The 20,524-nt window shown below is 44.4% G+C and overlaps 1 protein-coding gene across 4 annotated transcripts in view; it reads left to right on the plus strand.

Moving 5' to 3' along the window:
* Nucleotides 1-2,245: 2,245 nt before the first annotated feature.
* dnajc17 (DnaJ (Hsp40) homolog, subfamily C, member 17) overlaps nt 2,246-20,524 on the plus strand; it is a 49,521-nt gene continuing 31,242 nt past the window's right edge. For all 4 annotated transcript variants that reach the window (XR_001964930.1, XR_001964928.1, XR_001964929.2 and 1 more), the window contains exons 1-9: nt 2,246-2,411; nt 9,838-9,907; nt 11,672-11,730; nt 11,823-11,910; nt 12,344-12,420; nt 12,860-12,974; nt 13,960-14,009; nt 17,753-17,830; nt 20,086-20,166. Coding sequence is in view for 1 of the 4 variants with exons in the window: in XM_018727650.1 (XP_018583166.1) it covers nt 2,334-2,411; nt 9,838-9,907; nt 11,672-11,730; nt 11,823-11,910; nt 12,344-12,420; nt 12,860-12,974; nt 13,960-14,009; nt 17,753-17,830; nt 20,086-20,166 (696 nt within the window). In the remaining 3 variants the exon portion in view is untranslated. The remainder of the gene's footprint in view (nt 2,412-9,837; nt 9,908-11,671; nt 11,731-11,822; nt 11,911-12,343; nt 12,421-12,859; nt 12,975-13,959; nt 14,010-17,752; nt 17,831-20,085; nt 20,167-20,524) is intronic.

Consider the following 20,524-nt stretch of genomic DNA (forward strand, 5'->3'; position numbering starts at 1 on the left):
TTTTTTAATTAAATTTAGTAGCAGAGCTGGGTTACAATCAGTATACCAGAAAATGCTAAACCATTGAAATACATAATACAACTGTAAAGCAGAGGGATGCAGTCTTTAGGGTTGTATGTGTTTATTTAGAAGAGCGAATAGTGTGTGCTGAGAGGGAGAATGTGCCTTTATACTGGGCATCTGAGCCGTTATTACAATGTTTCAGTGCTGTAAGCTTGTAACCTGCTGCATTCCCAGAAAAAGTGCCAGGAGCAGTCTCTCACTTCAAGCGAAACTGAGACATCCCTGGAAATATCCTATAAAGATATGCTGAAGTAAGGCAGACTCTAAATAAATTAGGAACACAAAAGATTTTACAATAACTGTGCATCTATTGTTAAAGTTATAGCAAATGGATGCAGTCTGTTTTGAAGTCACCAATTGAACAGGCTATTTTGAATTTCACCTGTGAATATACAACTCAACCTTTCCAAAACAGAGATCCTACACCTCCCAGCTTGCCTGTCGTCTTATCACGATCTCTTGATCAAACTGGACAACTCGCTCATTTTGCCTACTTCCTCAGTTAAGAGTCTAGGAATGATGACTGACTCAAGTCTGTCTTTCTCAGCACATCGAAGCCACAACCTGGACCTGCAGATACATCCTGCACAACATCTGCGAGATCCGTCCCTATCTGACAACAGACTATGCAACTACTTGTCCAGACCATGGTGATATACCACCTGGACTACTGCAACTCTCTCCTGTCTGGCCTTCCCGCTACTGCCATCCGACCTCTACAGCTGATACAGAATGCTGTTGTCCGAATTGTGTTTTGACTTGCCAAAGCGTTCCCACACATCTCCCCTCCTTGTCTGTCTGCATTGGCTTCCTGTAGCTGTCCGGATCATATTTAAGATCCTGGTTATGGCCTACAAAAGCATAAATGGAACTGTTCCCAGATATCTACAAGACTGCATCATCCACTACACCTCAACTGGACTGCTACGCTCTTTCACCTCTGCCCTTGTGGTCCCACATACAAAAGGTCCAAAAGCAGAAACATGAAGATTCTCAGATCTGGCTCTGATGTGGTGGAACAACCCCCCCCCCCTCACTCAGAACTGCTGAATCTCTGTCCACATTTACAAAGGGTCTTCAAACTCACCTCTTCCAGACTCACTTTGGCCATGATCTATTAAGCTCATGTAATGTGTAAATGTTCATGCACTATAACTTTGAGATCATGCCTGTTCAACAATGGATAATCCTTCACACAACTACTCCTGTAATATAATGCGAATGCTTATATGCAATTCCAAAAAAAAAAAAAAATTACTAGGAAGGTGATCAGAAATCGTGGATATTCGGATAAGGTTTTATACAGCCAGTCGTGAGATGTACATTGGGTCGTATGGTGGAAAGAAACTAACTGCACTTATGAATCACATGTCTGCATGCATCTAAGTCTCTTTTTGCTAAATACACCCATTGTATTTTCTGAGATGTACGTCGCTTTGGAGAAAAGTGTATGCTAAGTGAATACACACACACCCCATCTGAAACCGCTTGTCCCAGGGAGCTGGAGTCTAACCCGGCAACGCAGGGCGTAAGACTGGAGGGGGAAGGGACACACCCAGCATGGGACACCAGTCCGTCACAAGGCACCCCAAGCAGGACTCGAACCCAGACCCACCGGAGAGCAGGAGCCAGTCAAACCCACTGCCCCCCCCCCCAAAATGAATACATGTAAATGTAAATATTTAGGCATATTTAAATCCTACTCTCAATTGCATTGGCAATGTTAGAGATAAGTTAAAGCAGAAGCTCTATTTTGCTGTGTCAGTGTAAGCAGAACAGTAGTCTATGAAGTGTAGAAAAGCACAGAGCGGATCACGTGACCCAGTGAAGTACCGCGCAGAACGGAAGAGATCGCAAAACCCTATTAGCAGCAATTCTCCTGCAAGTTCTCTTTAAAGGGGAGACCACGGCAGACAGAGCAAATTATAAACAAGCGGTCTTAAATATTATAACAGCAGGTGGTGGCAACAGTGCTTTACATGAACAAGACGGTGATTGTGTTAAGGGCTCTGGACCTCTGTTGTTTTATTCATTTATATATGTATATAATACATGTTATTAAGAATACGCAGTAACAGCAATACTGTACATGTTGGGTGGCGAGAAAAATTAGGTGACTTCCGGTAGCACGCAAATACTACAGTTCCCATAGTGCGCTTGAAACCGGAACAACATCGATTTATTTCGGTTGAAAGGTTAAAGTGGATGAGTACGTTTAAGTTGCGGAACAGTAGAAAATATTATTTAATATATAAAACTTAACATTTAAAATGGCAGCTGCTAAAGAACTCTTGCAGATGGATCTTTACGGTTTGCTCGGGCTTGAAGAAACAGCGTCCGAAAAAGAGGTAAGAGAAACTGAAATATCCAGCATTGACAATACTGTTCGAACCGAACGTCCACGACTGACTGACTCTAACATGCCTGGTGGATGAAAACATACCTACCTTCAGTTTATTTCATGCTGAGTTTTAACTGGAATTTTTTTTTGAATAATAAACATAATAACTGACAGTAATTTAACTCGAACGTGTATGTACGTCGTTAACATATGTAATGTGACGTTGTGTTCCACAGTGGTCCCTGAGTGTTTGTGTTATATGACGGTATTTGGCCGCTAAGGGGCGCTCTCACGCTCTCACTCAGTGTTTTAACAGCAGGTTGTTCCAGAGCTCTGGATCTTCTGCAGCTCCATTATTGATGACATTGTGACCTTCCCTACAAGCAGACATCTGGGAGCAGGTGGTGGGAGATGGAGTGTGCCGCAGAGACACTCCTTAAAGGCATTATGCCTGCGGTGCGGTGCGGTGCACTCCATCCCCATCACGTGGGCAAATACAGGATCTACATGCATGTGAGCCAGTCTGGGATGCGATACCAATCCATCTACACAAACGCCACATGACTTTTCTGTAGCACAAGTTTAATTTTTAGTTTGGACACCTGGAATTTACAAATTTAGTATTATTTATATAGTTTGCGTATATTGTATATTATGTTTATTGTCTCCAGACTCTGGCCTGTGTGCTGTACTGGCTTTTGTTTGGACTGATATGTTCTATGTGGCACAGAGGTTGAGAGAGAAACGAAATCTCGCTCTCCTGTTTGTGTAACTCACCTATAGGTGGAACGACAATAAAGCTGACTCTGAGATGTTCTCGCAGTCCGCACTGGACGCCCTGATGCAGGCTTCCCACATCTCTGCGAACTACCGATTAGCGCAGTTTTCAGAGAGAAGGCTAAATTGTACACATAATTTCTGAAACTGAGACACTTAAGTACTGAGATGGTATTAGACTCTACAAACACTGTGGTTTTCCTGGGCTCGGGGTGAAGACCTGGACTCCTGAGGAATATAGTTTTACCTCCATCAACGGATAAGCCAGGCACGATTTTAAAAAAGAAAAGTGTTTTGTCAAGTCCTTTTGTTTGAAAATTCAGGATGTGCCTTAAACCAGCCCTGTGTTTCTGCACTGCTAGTTTTAGTGAAGTGACTAGAAGACACTCGGTTTGCTCCCCTCAGCCTTCCCACGGAAAGAACCCTGCTGCCATGTTTCTTTGTGGCAAGTGCAATGAGAAAATAATCATGTCAGTATTCATCAGAAACACGGAATGCCTGAGCTGCCCGTCACGGCTGAAAATCTTTTGCGTCTGGAAGTTGTCTCTGACTCCGGTTTTCAAACTCAAGTTGGTATGTGGGGTACTTAAGGGTTAGTGTTTGATTTCTGCTTCCCCCAGCCCCGGGCTCTCGTATGTAATTGGAACAGAATGTGCCAGATCTTGTACGCGGGCTCGCACGGACATTTGGCATGTGCAGGGATGATTCCTCCTTCCCTCACCCCCCATTTCTTTGCCCCTCAATCCCATCCCGTGTCATCCCATTCCCACAAAGCTCCCGGCAGTCTGACAGGAACCTGTGGATCTGCCTGTTTGTGACCCGTCATCCTCAGAGTTTGCAGTCGCCAAAAAAGTACAGGGCAGTATTGATTCAGCTTGGTGGTTGGTCTGTGGAAAGGGAACATTAATTTGATCATTGCGTTTCTAAAGCGGGCTCTGCTTGGAGGGGCTTGCCCTGGAAGTCTGCGGTTCTGGGCTCAGATACAAGGGAACGGCTGTTGAGGGGCCAGGCTCTGTGAGGTCTGCTGTGGTTGGGGTGACAGAGTGACTGTCACTGTCTGCATGCCACTGGGCAGGCCTGGAGTCCATGAAGGCAGATCTCCTCCAATTTCCTGTTTCATCCCACACCAGCCCAGCCCACCTCAGGCTGCTTGACCACATTTGGATGAGACAATGTTTTGGGAAGCGGCGCACCGGTTCCGGAGTCGCGCCGGCTTGTCATCAGCCTGTGCCACGATCCTGGATTGCACTCGTTCCGCCCTCAGCCACAGCTCATAAAGTCCTCCTTAATTGACGTGCTTCCTGTTGCGTGTGATGTTTCACATTATCTCCACTGTTATTGTGGTACAAATGTGCTCTCATTTTGTGTTACTCACGCTATGGATCGGGGGGCTCTTCAGGGGCCTCGGTGAATGCTGCTGACTCTGAGTCACTCTATCAAAGTTCCCTTAATAGGTGTTATTTGTTACAGCAGGTGGTCCAGTGTTAAAAGGATGAGATTGCAGGCTGTCCCCTTGAGCAGGATACTTAGCTTGAACAGCTCCAGTAAACCTCCAGACACAGAGATGACTAAAAGTTTGTGACTCTGAGATAGTCTATGGGAATTCTGTTTGCTGACTAAATAATGATGGTTGTTTAACCATGACTGCAGCGTGAAAGTTGCTCACTGGAGCAACGACTTGAGTTGTTCATGCGAGAATGCTGGGAATGGTGTCGCTTTGGGTCAGGGGGGCCTTACGCCTCTTTCTTGGCTTCTGTGGGAAAGGAATACGGGACACTTAGTGCCTAGTGTCTGCTGACTGCAGCACTTGCGGCTAAGCGAACGGAAGGATTTGCGCTCTCGTTCTCTCGCTCGCGTACACTTTGTGATATGAGGACGACTTGAGGTGGAGAAGCATGACCTTGACTCGCACCCAGTGCTGCCTGCTCGTGCACTGCACCCTCGCACTTGCGTGTTCGAATGGAATGTGCGTTTAGCATCGCTGATGGTGTGCAGTCCGGTCCGGCTCCTAAGTGGAAGAATTTTTCTACACTTGCCAGCAGTAGTGGAGCGGTGCTGTTGGTGGTGGGGGGGATGAAAACCTGGCGCTGCTTGTCTTACTACGCCCCGACCACCTCCCTTGGTGTTCTTGGTCCAGTGACTGCTCGCCTGCCGGCGATTAACCACTCTCTTTTCAATGCCTCTTGCGCTCACGCATCCTGCAAATGTGCTCCAATTACCTCAGGAGGGGGCTTCCTTCCCCCTCATTTACTGGTCTGCTCCTGCTCCTCCAAGACATTTAAATGAAAGGTTATTATGCACTTGAAAACAGGGTTTAAAAGAGCCACAAGGTGCATTAGGAGCGTAAACGTGTCTTGCGTGGCTACGATCCCAAACGAAGACTTACTCAGTTTTACACTGTTGGGGTGATGTGCTGATTTGGTTGACTGATGACGTGTCGTCTTTTGTTCACAGTGCAGATCTTTCCCTGCAGTGCACTGGTACTGGTAATAAGGTAAACCGTACAGGCTGTAGTTTGTCATTTAGTTAGTGCCTGAACAGTAACCAGCTGTGGAGGAATGGGACCGGGCAGAAATATGGACGTTGTCTGACGGGCTGTGGAGAAAGGAAAGCTTGAGGCACAGGTGGTGGCAGAGAGTGTCCCACGATCCTGTGCCACGCAACACTTCATTTCCAGACTCTGTGTCCAGCCCCTTCCCAGCATGCTCAGTTCCTAGCCTATTACTTCCACAGTGCAGCCTCTCCACCACAAATAAATATTTGTGTGTGCCTTCCTGCTGTTTTATACCCCCAGCACCCCTTGTACTGCTCTTCCTTTCCTGTGCTTGTGTACCCCGAAGCCACGGGCTCGGAATGATGTTCAGTCTGGCGATCACCCAAATTGTTCTCCAAACTGCAAACCTGCAGCGCGTGTGTGAGAGGGTGGTTAATTCCCAGGTCACCTCCTGGTCAGACAAACACATGACATCATTTTTCATGACTGCGTCTGTTTCCTGTGTTCTCCACGTGGCTCGTTTGGGCCGTCGCTTCAGACGAGTACGGATGCTGTGCAGGTGAGCTGCAATAGCAGCTGAGAAATGTTGATGGAACTGCATCCTCGTGGTTTTGGATAATAACAAACATATGTGCTCCACCCAGTGGTTTGCTGTTGGGACTACAATAGACGAAAACTAAACAAACACAAACACACACGCACACACCACAAGCAATGCCCGGTTTGCCCGCTGATAACTCTGTGTGTCATCGCTTGTGCCCTACGGCCGTTGCGCGTAGCCCGGGAGTCTGTGTTGCGCTGCCTGACAGGAGCTCGCAGCTGGAGCCGACCAGGCTCTGCTGGAGGCCCGTTCGGGCTGGGGAGAGCCTGGTCCTCTGGAGGAAGGCCAGCCTGCTGTGCGTGTCAGGCTTTCCCTAGGGTGGGCCGCTACTCAAGTGCCAGCTGGTGGTCCTGGGGTGCGCTTTAACAGAGTTTTCATTTCGGGATGCCTTCCTGCTGAACCGTGTCCAACACGAACACTTGGAGAGGGGCATGCCATGCCATGCCAGGCCGTCCTCCGCCTCCCACGGACATCGGCAGGGGTCCGCGCTTTCTCCCAGACAGCCCCAAAGGAGTCTGCAGTTCATTACAGAGCGTGGCTGGAGTGCGTTTTCCTGGCCCCTGGGGTGCTAGAGTCCACGGAGCATTGTGTACACCGGCTCGCTCTGTGGTGGGATTGGGAACATACTGTACAATGTAAAGCCTTCCAGACATGCGAAAAGAGCTATGATTTATGTCCCACAAACTGCGTTTTGATTGGTTCCCGTGGGGAATTGGCCTTGCTCTCGTGGCTGGACTGATGTATGCCGCGATTCCTGCTGATTTAAAAATGTTCTGGCAGCAGGAACAAGTTTTGGAGCCCACAGACTATGTCTTCACCCCTGTCCTTTGAGAAATTATTCCGTGTACTCATTCAGTTAGTCATTTCCTAATGTGTGGAGATGACTGTTATCAGGAGTTACTGCACTTTTGTATGACTGGAATTTTCACAGCTTGAGTTTGTGGAAATTTATGTGGACATCACTGCGTAATGATGATGATAATCATTGTTGTCATCAGGAACAGTATAAATGTTAAAGAAATGCTATAACACTTTTAACATAAAATACACACATTCTGAAACCGTTCACCCCAAGTGGGGTCGCGGTGAACTGGAGCCTAACCCGGCAACACAGTGCGCAATGCTGGAGGAGGAGGGGACACACCCAGGACGGGACACCAGTCCGTCGCAAGACACCCCAACTGGGGCTGGAACCCCAGACCTTCCAGAGAGTGGGACCCAGTCAAACCCACTCACCACCACACCCCGCTAACATAAAATAATGATTAACAATAAAAGGGTGACTGCTAGTAGTATAGTGGTTAGAGTTGTTGCATTTGGACTCAGAGGATGCAGTACAATCTCATGTCCAGTTGTAGTAGCAAGAACAAGGTACTAACCCTAAAATTGGTCCAACAAAATTACCTAGCAGTACAAATGCGTAAATAATAGTATGTAGATTAACAGTGTAAGTCGCTTTGGGGAAAAGCATCTGCTAAATGAATAAACGTAATGTAAATGTGAAATATTTAAAAGGTTATTTATTGTCTCGAGAAGGTGGAGTCTTGAGTGAGATGGCGAGTAGCACAGAGGAATTATTTTATACGAGACGGTGATGGAGACAAGTTGGGCTTGTAATCCGCTGGGTGTGGATTGTCTTGAGCTTCTTTGTGCAAGTCTGTGATACTTTGCATTGGACTTTGAGCTGTTATGTGTGTGTTTTCATCTGTTATTTGCTCCATGCTCCCTTGACTACTTAGCGCTGTGCTGAGCAAGCATACTGTGTTTCCCGTCCTAGGCTGCACCATCTGTTAAAGTGACCAGGTGGTCATTAAGGGATGTCCAGCGTATTATTTTACTTATTTACCGGATGGCTTTGTCCGAAGGGATTTACAATGTTAGAAAAATAAGTAACATGCAAATGTCCAAACCAAATCACTTTGTCACTCACTGTAACCACAAGTAGTGAAAATCTTTGCTGCGGTCTCCATAGCTGTTCGGCATAAGTTACAAATATACAGACTACGAAAAAAAATACACAATTTACAAATATACAGACCACAAAAAATATGCACAAAACACCTGTAAAGTATGTACAGTGTGTACAATATTCACATAATAAAATACACATTATGCAATATCTGGTGTTGGTAAGTACAGTGCATGGGAGGTAGAGTGAGAAGTGCATGTGGTGACGTTATTGGTTGTTTGTAAGAGTTCCACAGTCTGATGGCCTTTAAGCGTTCAACAGAACAATGTATACCCATTTATATAGCTGTGCATTCTTACTAGAGCAATTTAGGGTATGTATCTTGATGAGGGTTACTGCAGAAGGAGTATAATTTGAACCGGGACCTTCAGGTTGTAAGGCAAAAGCTATAGTAATGAGCAATTCTGTTCTCTTTGGATTTTCAGTTTTTGTAAGTCATTTCTTGTCATTTGGCCCATAATGAAATCAAAATAAAAGCAAATTATGCACCAAAATCACTTAAAATAAGGATGGGCACATAACAATGCAGTGCAGGATTTAATGTAAACAAAAGCTGAGATTGTGTCCATTCCCAGTATCCTGTGCTGGTACTCAGTTTTTTTCTTTTTTTTTCTTTTTTTTTTTAAAACTTCATCCCGTGGGACAAGTTCCTGATTTCAGCATGCAGCTCATTCAGTTTGTGTGCCTCAATCCGAGTAGTTTGTTGTGAGATAAGAGTGGCTCCTTCTGATGGTAACCTGAGGACCAGGTTATGGCTTCATTGGGTTGGGAGAAGCAGAGATGTGAATTGATCATTACTCTCACATTTTATCCTGGAAGTGGTGCATCTAGAGATGACTAATCCGGATGTCCTTACACTGGGCTGAGTGGTGAAAATTTTTGAAGCAGTCAGTGTATATTCATATACCAAGTGGCTCTGTAATGGGACATGGTGAAGGTTTTTGTTTCCAGCATGCAGCCCAGTACGAGACGTAAAGAAGTCTCAGTAGAAAGGCAGTGAAGGGATTGAACTTCATAAGCACAGAAGGTATGTTAGGACTCAGTGTAGCTTTCATTCCTCCTTTCTAGCCTATGTTTCATGTCCATATATGATACCATGCTTGCAGGCATTGAGTATAATTCCCGTTTTTTGTTAATCAGTCTCAAAGGTGTTTTGCTTCCTATTGATTTTCCTTTTTGGGGCCAGCAGTTTTTTTTTTTTTTTTTTTTTTTTTTCCCCCACCGTCTAATTATTGTTTGCTATTCCATGTAATTATTGAATTGCAAAGAATGGAATGACACAGGTTTGAATAGAAGGGTTGATTGCTAGGGTGAACACGGTGGTTTGAAAAAGCATAAAAATATCGCAGGATCACTCAAGGATCAGGATTTATGCAATTAAGGTTGTTCGGAGAGAAAATTAACCATAAACATGGTTATTAGGACAGATGTGCAGTGGTGGTGGAATTAGTTTCTCTGTTCTTCTGTCTTTGGGTACTTGTCTCACAATGTTTCAGGAGAATTCAGCTTTACATAACCCCAGCTGGAGCTGGATACATATTTGTTGCAGTGTTTAACCATCTCATAACTGCTGTGATTTTGCTTTCTATCAGGTGAAAAAAGCATACAGGCAGAAAGCTCTAACATGCCATCCAGACAAGAACCCGGACAACCCCAAAGCAGGTATGCCGCAGTTTGCGCTTCTCGGCAGTCATTTTTCTACAGCACACAATTAGGCGCCAGTCTTTTCAAGTTAGACATTATGTGCTCTAAAGCGTGTTTCCTATGGACCAGTATGAATTTGTACCTTTTTCAGTACAACAGAATGTATCCTTAATGTTTTCAGGCTCCCATGAAAACTTAAGCCACGTGTCTGAACCAGCAAGTCTAGAAGGAATCCGTTTTCTCTGAGTGCAAGCTCATACGGGAAATACCTTTTCAAACAGCATTATTTCTTTGCCCTTTTGTTTAGTTCAACTTATACAGCCTACAATTAAAAATGTTTTCAGTCTAGATTTTTGCATAGTACTTGCGGTTCTGTGCAGATGGTACAATTTCAGGGCCCTGTGCAGAACCTCGATGAGTTCTGGTCACAGGTTCAGCTCCTTAGCCGGGGGCCTTGTTCACTCGATGTCTGTACAGCAAGGGCTCCAAACCACCTAAGCCTTGAAATGGGCTCTCTGGGTTAGATGGAGGGTCCTGTGCCACAAGGACCAAGCGATGCAGACACATCCCACAGCATGTGTTTCCCGGTGTCCTGTTGTCCCCGGGGGGCCTCTTTGGGAAATTTAAATACAATTTAAATTCACGAGGAAAAATAACATGTACCTTGGGGAGGGAGGAAAAGGCAACGCTCTGTATTTAAAACATTTTTTGTGGTTGCTGGATGCCTCTGACAATTCCTGATTGAGTAAAGGAGAGTAAGAGTGTACTGGAGAATGGAGCGTAACAGAATGGATCAGTTTCCGAGAACTGAAAGAGAACGATGTCGGTGAGAGAGAATGGAGGGTAGGAAGGTCTAATGTGCATTCAAATGCAGTCCAAGATTGTTTTGGTTTCGTGCATATTTACCCAGTCACACGAAAGGGTCCTGGGGGGTAAAACTGGGGTCAATCTGAAGCGCTGAACATGTTCATGCTGTGCCCAGGTAAAATCCAGACATGCACCTTTGTACTTTCCTTCATGAGTGAACAGTACTTTGTCATGTTGTTTTAGTTTGTCACTGGTGACCTGGGCACTCTGTCCCAAGGAAGAGGGAGATTGCTGTGGCTTTGTAGTTGTTAAAGCAATGGCAGAGAAGCTGACTGGTAAGATGAACAGGCCCCTGTCAGAAAACTCCACATCCACTAGGGAGAGCCAGGGGAGGCCATGAATGGACATGGAAAAGATCTTGTGCTGTTGGAGGAGAGGACGTGCGTGAGACGTGAGGCTCCAGTCTGTTTAATGCAGGAAATGTGTCCATTAACACCGTGGCTCTTTGGTACAGAGCGGAGGCTCGGCACTCCTCAGCCCACAAACCCCCTCCGCACACACAACACGTTTAGTCTCACTTTACGTGCATAGCACCCCTCAAATGCAGTATAACCCTTGGCCTTCAATTCATTTTTAAGGAGGGAAAAAAAGTGGTATGGCCAATTTACCTAGTATTTCGCAAAGTCTTTTGAATTCTGCTATTGTGCTACAAAGGTCTTTGTTGTTACGTAAACTTATTCTCAGCAGATATATGTCCAACACAATTTCCCCACCTAGATGTTTATTGAAGCAAATCAGGTGCTTAGCTCAAGGGTACAACAGCTGTTCAGCTTATGGGATTTTAACTCCAAACATGTTATTCTCCATTCTAGTTTCTTAAATATTTTAACACCTGCTTGATGGGCCTTTGGTACTAGGCGATGGTACAGGTTGATGGGTCTGGTGTAACACTACTGTCTTTCTGCTCTCCAACAGCGGAGCTCTTCCACCAGCTGTCCCAAGCACTAGAGGTGCTGACAGATGCAGCAGCTCGGGTAAGCCTGTGCATCCCCTCCAACTCAGCTGCTCTTTATCCTCAGTCCCAGACTTGATTCGGCAACAGGCCTCCCTCTGCCTTTGTCAATAGGCTGCTTATGACAAGATCCGCAAGGCGAAGAAGCAGGCTGAGGAAAGGACCCAGAGGCTGGATGAAAAGAGAAAGAAGATCAAGTTAGGTGGGGTCTCTTTACTAATTTACCGACCTCAGTAAACACATGTGCATATTCGTCATGGTGACTAAGAGCATATGGCTATCAGGGAACTGATGAGGGAATTTGTATATGGTTGTCGTGACTTTTCACAACCAGAGTTTCACGGTAGGCCTGCAAGATGTTGGGTAAGTGTCAGCATATCCTAGACTGATGCCTGTTGGTCTCGCAGGACCACCTTTTGCTTGCTGCTGCATTGTACAGACTTATCGATCCTCAGAAGGATGGTTGTTACGGGCTTTATGAGAATATTTTCAGCCTCGTTTCAGAGCAACAAATATCCAGTGGGATATCTGTGACTGACAGCCTCCTCATATCAGAAGTGTTTGACTGTTCCTAGGATGCTCCAAAGACCCACGTCAGTTTAACTCAGGGTCTCGACCCAACTCCTATCCCACAGATTTGGAGGCGCGCGAGAGGGAGGCTGAGGCCCAGAGTGCTGAGGAGGTCAAAATCACTCGCACATTAGAAGAGGAGGTAGGTGTTCATCTTAAAACACAGTCTCACCTGCTAACAAGGAAAATGAAAGTCCCATTATACTCTGCCTGGTTATTGTCAAAAGGCCTGTCTGATTGTGTTGTGTTATTCTGTAGTAGTTCGGTCGTGGTACGGCTGTTTGAAGGAATATGGGTAAGGGTTTGCTGGTAGGTAGATGAGTCTTACCATACACACATATCAACAAATTAGGTTCATTATGACAGTAAAGGTAGAATTTTTTTTTTCTTTTTTTTTTGGGGGGGTGGGGGGCAGTTGATAGGATGTGGCCACTAGGTGGCAGTATTATATTCCCAGTATAATACTTCGGGTACTTGAGGTTGCCATTGTGTGAATTTGGTGTCTTTGGCCGTGGAGCTTGTTCTCTCCTTAGGCCTTGCCTCAGGTGTGTGCAGTTATAATGTTAACTTTCTTCCATTAGATTGGCCGTCTGAGAGAGGAAGGGTCCCGGCAGCTGCAGGAGGAGCAGAGGCTGATTAAGGAGCAGATCCAGAGGGAAAGAGAGATGAAACAGTATGGAGTCTCCACACCACCTGGTATTTAAATTCACCTACACACAGCATTGCACACAACTTGCCACATGAAATATGTGGTTGCAAAATTAACGGGGGTTATAGTTAGTTCAGCTATGCATATAAAGTTTCAATAAGTGCACTGTACTGAAAAACACCTGAATGATACAGTGTAATCCAGCATTGGAACAGTGAGAGGAACTCCAGAGTTTTGGAAAACTTCCATATTTTTACGTTCCAGTTTTGTTTCCTGACACTATCACTAGTTAACGGTCTGGTTTGTGGTAAATAAAACTACCTTATATTGCTTCTTTTTGTTGAATCTTAGAAAGTGGTATTTAGAAAACTGCACCTTTATTAGGAAGGACACAGTGGCACAGCCCCTAAATTGCTTGATAACCATGGGTTTGAGTTCAGCTCAGGGTGTGTGGAGTTTGCGTGTTTCTCTCCGTCTGCACCCGGCAAACATGCACAAAAGAAGGCACTGGAAAACCACTTCCGTTCCTCCCTTTCTTAGAAAACCACACAAGTGGTCACCAAGAGTTGAATTGGACTGGCTGGCTGGCACTTCCACACATGGTGCACACACCTTAATTAGCACCATAGTGTATTTGTTTTTCCTGGAGATGGAAGAAGAGGGATATGAGGCTTGGTCTTCGGCACCCTTTTCACAATTCACAAGGCTGGATGAGGACAGCGAGTCAGAACCTAAGCCTCCATCTGACAGGGTAGCCTCTGTGAGGCCCCCATTTCTTGGCAGAAGTCCTGTGACTTTTGGGGGTTAGCTGTTCTCTGCTGTGGGGTTGGTGGTGGTGTGCTCAGGTTGGTGTTCTGATTGTCACCACTTTCCTGTGTGACTATGCTGGAGCTCACTGGACAGCCATGATTATGGTGATTGAGTCTTGTCACAGACTTTCTTAGAGGTTTTTTTTTGTTTGTGTTGTTCACTTGAAAGTCTTGGCAGAATGAACATATTCTGTCTGTGTCTTTCTCTTCCACATTCCTGCAGGTGCTTTGGGGGGAGAGCGATCGGACAGCAACATGACCCCAAAATTAAAAGTAAGACAGTATAAAATATTGCTTTCCGATTGTGAACATCTTGGAGTGTGATGGATTTACATTTATTTGCATTTCCGTTTATTTATCAGACGATCTTTTCCAAAGAGACTTCCAATGAACTCTATGTATTGTTATCACCTTATTCACCAAGGTGACTTACACTGCTAGATACACTACTTACAATGGGTCACTCATCCATACATCAGTGGAACACACTCTCTCTGTCACCCACACACTATATGTGATTTGGGATTTGGGATAGGTGTTGTGGGCAGGTGGAGCAGAGGTAGATGCTTGTCTGAATCGGAATTTAGAAGGGGTCATAGGATCCAGCTGAAGGTAACTCTTAGGTATTTTAAATGGACAAAGACAAAATATGTTACCTTGTTCCCTCAGTTCCCTGTTATCCTCAGCTTGTCTGTTATTTCCATTCCAGTCCATGGCCCTAAGAGCTTAACATACAAGTAGGAGGAGGAGTTATATTTCCCTTGGAAAAGATTCAGTCCACATCCATTATAAGACCCCAAGAGTGCTAGCTAATGCATTTATATATTTAATCTTGTTAAAATGTCTGATACCCATCAGGAATAGGTTCTCCCACAAGGAGTCAGTGTAAAGTTTATGTGTCCAGCTAGAAAAATAAACAGCCACGTGGAGTCTTGAGTCTGTTTCTCGACATGCAAATCTGATCACGTACATTTTTGAAGGGCAGCAGTGTCCGATGGTTGCCCGATTCTTTAAAATGTCAGCAGGCACCCGCTAGGCCTGCTTGTTATGTTTGCGGCCCTGAAAGACATTGTTGTGGAGCAAGATGTTTTTTGTATTTATCCCTTTTCAAAAATGCATAGTCAGCACACATCCTGCTCATGTACACGAACTTCTAGAACTGTCTTGTCTCACTAGAATGTAACTGGCTCTTCAGTTTAGTCTTCGTTGTTCTTGTACCTGCTACACAGAATAGCTTTATAGATTTTGTCTTCTTTTTCCATATCAGCTGAACTGTCTTCTGTTTATTTCCTCCCTGTTACGTTACACTCAAGGTTTAATGAAAGATTCCTCGAGTCGAGGGTGTCAGAGGCTTATGTTAGTTGCAGTCTCCCTATCAGATAACTAGTGTGCCTGCAAATTCTCAGGATATCTGGCCCACTAATGAGTTTCTCTGTCCTAGTTGATGCTGGAATAGCAGTGTTCCTGACATGCTCTTGTAACAAGGCCTCACTGATCAGTGTATTCTTGAATGCAGAATGGTAAATGAGTTGCTGAGTAATGGCATTCCTGTACAATTGCCTGAAGTTATTCTTGTGTGTCAGTGAGTACTTGAATTCTGATACCCTTTCTTGTGGGGGTAAACAGAGTGAATAGGAATAATTTTCAGAAACATTTTCTCACAGGAAATTTTTTAGGTTCTAAACAATAGTTTTACTTAAAAGCCTGGGGAGGGGCACAGTTGTGTGTTCTTGAAATGTTCAGCAGATCCAAACATTTAGTTGAAGGACCGGAGCTGTAATTGTCAGAGTTGTGTATGGCCACAGCCGTCTACTTTCAGGGCAGAAATATGGCAGTTCTTAGAGAAGGTGCTGTTGGAAAATATTCTGCTTTTGCGTGAAAGTCCCCCTCCCAACTCATTTGATTAATTGAAAATGATCTAAGGTTACATATCTCTGTGTGGGGAAGGTACAGTATGTGAACCTTTGCTTTTAATGACTGGTGTGACCTTGTTGTGCAGCGATAACTGCAACTAAATTTTTCTGGTAGCTGTTGATCAGTCCTGCACATCAGCTTGAAGAAATTTTAGTCTATTCCTCTTTACAGAACAGCTTCAGCTCAGGGATGTTAGTGGGCGTCCTGCATGAACTGCCTGCTTCAGGTTCTTCCACAACATTTTTGTATGATTAAGGTCAGGATTTTGACTCGGCCATTCGAAAACATTAACTTTTTTCTGCTTTAACCATTCTTTCTCTTGAGCTTTAGTTCACGGATAGATACCCTGACATTTTCCTGTAGAATTTGCTGGTAAAATTCTGAATTCATAGGTCCATCAATGATGGCAAGCCATCCTGGTCCAGAGGCAGCAAAGCAGCCTCAAACCATGATACTGCCATCACCATGTTTCACAGATGGGATAAGGTTATTATGCTGGAATACAGGGTTTGTTTTTTGCCAGTCATGATGCTTCTCCTTGAAGCCAAAAGTTTCTATTTTGGTCTCTTCCATCCACAGAACATTCTTCCAATAGCCTTCTGACTTCTCTACATAGACTTTAGCAAACTGTAGACAGGCAGCAATGTTTTTTTTGGACAGTGGTGACTTTCTCCTTGCAACCCCTCCAATGCATACCATTTTTGTTCAGTGTTCTCCTGATGGTGGATTCATGAAACACTGACATTAGCCAATACAAGAGTGGCCTTTCGTTCCTTAGACATTATCCTGGGTTTCTTTGTGACCTTCCAGACTATTACACGCCTTGCTCTTGGTGTGATCTTTCTTGGTCAGCCAGTCCTGGGAAGGGTAACAGTGGTGTTAAATTTCCTCCATTTGTACACCATCTGCCTGACAGTGGACTGGTGGAGTCCAAATTCTTTATAAATGTTTTTGTAACCTTTTCCAGCCTGGTAAGCAGCATCAACTCTTTTTCTGAGGTCCTCAGAAAGCTCCTTTGTTCGAGCCATGACACACTTCCACAAACCTGTGTTGTGAAGATGAGACGTTGACACTGAAGCCCCTGATTTGTGCTCTTTAAAGGCAGGGCCTCCCTCACTTGCACCTGATTGTCATCTCTGTGATTAAAACATCTGACTCTAATTTCCCCGTCAACTGAATTGATAATACTAGAGGTTCACATACTTTTGCCACACACAGGTATGTAACATTGGTTCATTTTCTTCAGTAAATAAATTAAAAAGGATAATGTTTTTGTCTCATTTGTGTAATTGGGTTCTTTTTATCTAGTTTCAGGACTTGCGTGAAAATCTCATGTTTTAGGTCGTATTTAAACAAAAAGAGAAGATTCGAAAGGGTTCACAAACTTTCAAGTACTACTGTAACTCCCTTATAAGTAGTACAAGGTTAAACTCCTGCTGTCCATGTGAGCGCAGATGCACATATTTGGTTTCCTGCAGCTCTCTAGCAGTGCAGCAGTTTGTAATATATCAGTTAAAATCTGAGATAGAACAGAATCATGGACTCCCTGCAGCTGCCAACGACTAAAAATGTGTACCTGCAATAGAGCACAGGAATAGAAGTTTTGCTCTCCTGGTTGTTGTGCCCCATCATGAGCCACAAGGCTGGCCATAGTACTGGGTGTTTGGCTCAATTCAGCAGGGCTCTCCTTTTTAGCTTTCTGCCACTTAAACACAAGTCTACTGTCAGATAACACATTGCCTTGGCTTGTGGTTAGCAGGTGAGTCAGTTTTGTTGTTGTTGGTCTTTGTTAATGTTAGGCCTAATCTTCCCCCTCCACCCCCAAAGGCAAACATTGTATAAATTGACTGCAGGTCTGCTTGCTGTGGGAGAGCTCCAAAACTTAAAAATTTCCTTCCAGCTCTGTGCTGGTATCATTCCATGCTAATCTATGCATGTCATCAGGCAGACTGATTACCGTTCGTGTTCATGACACACCAGTATACCCCTATTTAACTCTTGTTTTTAGCCACAGCAATATTTAATTTGTTTCATTGCCGAGTACATGGGCTTACATTTTACTTACTCTATGCTATTTTATTTCTGTCTTTTAATCTGTTCAGCTAAAGTGGAAGAGTAAGAAAGATGATGAAACCAATGGCGGCTACTCTCACGAATTCCTGCTCAGCCTTCTGCAGAAGGTGGGTTCCAGTGCACTGTGCGACAAAGGTTTTTTCCTTGTACCTTTGTAAGTGTTGTCTTATGCTGTGGTCTTTGGGAATGCATGTTGATCTTCAACTAGTACGTTATCAGGAACACAAGAATCCCTTTGTTGATCCTGTTGCAGATCTGAAAATGACTTCTTGAACTCTGGTAACAGAGTGGAGTTTACCTGTTATTATGAAAGCAGTTTATTCACAATCTTTGCGTGTTAAAAGGTTTTCCTAGTGTCCAGGGCTGCAAGTAGGTGCACATGACATCACAATTTAACATGTTTTATTTTCCTCCTCGTATGAGCTCCATTAAATTTTGTAGCGGTGAAAGTGCTGAGGGCAATGTGCTGTGTTCCTAAGTAAGGCATGCTGTCGTTAGTAGTCCTGTTGCCGGCATAGTGGGTTTAGCAGTATCTGGGGAGCTGCTAGGAAATGGGCCTTTCTCATGCAATGCCGTGGCGCTCTCAGACCCAGTCCGGTAGATAGCATTGTCGGTAGGCCGAAGGGCATACGCAGGAATGTGCAAAGGCCCAGTCCAAGTGCGACTGGTGTGAAGCCTCTGAAGGGAAGAGAAAAAAACATGGTTTCAACGCTTCCTTGCACGCATGTTATCGGGCCCAATTTTCAACGTGAATTTTGGAAGCTGGGTCAAAAAACCGTGGGAAGCAGGAGATGTCTTGGCTAGGAGACCTAAAATATGTCTTTTTCTTAAAAAAAATACAAGTCCCTGTTTAGAACACAGCAGGTATTGCTGAAATAGAAACCGCCAGCACATCCCAAGGGAACTCAACTTTGTGTACATTGGATTCCCACTCGACCTTAACTCAAGTTCAGTTTTTTGTAGAAGTGGAGTGTGAAAGCCTGCAGAGAGTCTTCTTGTCACTATTGGCAAGGTTTTGGGTCCAGAGTGTCCTTTAGCATTCCTGAGCTGCCCATTTCCCACAGACTGGCGAATTGTAAAAGCTTTCCTGCCATGGAAGTCTGTGGAATTTTCTTGTGCTTGCTCAAGTTTGTCTTTTCCCTTTAAGCTTCAGGGAACCAGTATTGCACTCTGGCCTCTGGACAGGTCACTGCTTGCCGAAACAGTATGTTCCCAACTGTCACTTTCTCCGAAATGGCGGTGATCCAATAGTAACCAGCTGAGAAATGTCATCTTTGACTGCTGCAACTGAGTCCAAGTTAAACTGCAACTCTGCTTTTACTCCTCTGCATTCCCTTCCATTTCTCCCCCTCAGGTCAGAGGTCATGGGTATATTTTTCTCGTTTTTGTGTTCCAAGCTCTGCTGTTAGGGGCTCAAAAAAGGTTTATGCTGACTTCATCACGTGTATTTCTTTGTATGTTCTATCACGTTAATGAGGAAAATTTCAGGAAAATGTTCCAACTATTGTTAAGACAAGTTTGTGCATCTCTTCTTGGCTGAAGTACACTGTGGATGGGCACTGTCTCCAGAAAGTCTAATAAGCTGTCTGGACCCTAACTTGTGCCTAAAGCTGATAATTTAGGAAAAATGTTTGTTTTGGCTTCCACCAAATGTGTCAGAAATACTTGGCCAAGATAATGGTTCACACCTGACCTTGAGGTTTCACCCGGTCATTGAATTACTCGTCCTCCAATGTCTGTTGCAGTCCTCTAGAAATACCCCTTCATTGACTCACATCTCAGCAGCTATATAGTCTTGCCCTCAAATGGTATCTTTTGTTTCATACTTAGCCCATACCTCCACAGGGTTCTCAAAGGCAGCTAACATTTCCCAGCATTCACCTTCCGTGAGTTGGTTTATGAGCATTTTGACACGGTTTGTTTCTGTCCTATTGTGCCTCATAATTGCTGTTTTCGCCTGTTCCCCGGTTTGCTCTTAATGGTTTTCATTAGAGTTCATTATAGGAGCCCAGGGCTTTATTACTACCCTCCGTACTTTGCACCGAGACGGATGTATACACAAACCTGGCCCTCATTAGAAATCATTTAACTCACTGTCTATTAGGCCTCTTGCCTGATTGATGTGTGTTTAGTGGGGCTGATTTTTTTTCCCCCTTAACAGGTTTAAAACTCTTTTATTTTCTTGGTTTCATGGCACTATGAGCAATGAGCTTTTATTCTCAAAAAAGAACAGATTTTCAAACTGACTTGATATGTGCGTGAATACTGTAATTTTACTAAGTTCACATTACTTGTGATTTTTTTTTTTTTTCTCTCCACTCTTTGGTGGGGGAAAGACTAATGGTTCAATTCTGCTTTTCAGTATGGTGATGTGTTGAATGTGCTGGTATCGAGAAAGAAGAAAGGGAGTGCTGTGGTTGAGTTTGCCACTTTCAAAGGCGCTGTAAGTACCTTTTTACCTTGCTTCCTGCAAATTCAAATCCCATAACCCATGGATGATTTGACTAATTTTGACTCATGACTACATTAATCTAGTCCATGTTGTCTGTGCCCTCTTGAGTTACTCTAGGTTGTGGAAAAGTAGTATGAGCTGTTCTTTAATGGGAACCAGGAGATTTCTGGCAGAGGAGTCCCCAGTTCTGGATATGTTTGAAGGCCCCAAGTCTCTTTTGTTCTCATGTGTTGTTTGTTGTGGGGTCTCCCCAGCCATGTGGTTACCCTTGAGAGAGCACGCTCGTAGTCTCCAGGGACTCTTTCTCAGGGCTTGCGGTTGCTGTCTGGAACTCAGGATGGTCTCTGGA

Source organism: Scleropages formosus, chromosome 15 (genome assembly GCF_900964775.1).
Source record: "Scleropages formosus chromosome 15, fSclFor1.1, whole genome shotgun sequence".
NCBI classification, from domain to species: domain Eukaryota; kingdom Metazoa; phylum Chordata; class Actinopteri; order Osteoglossiformes; family Osteoglossidae; genus Scleropages; species Scleropages formosus.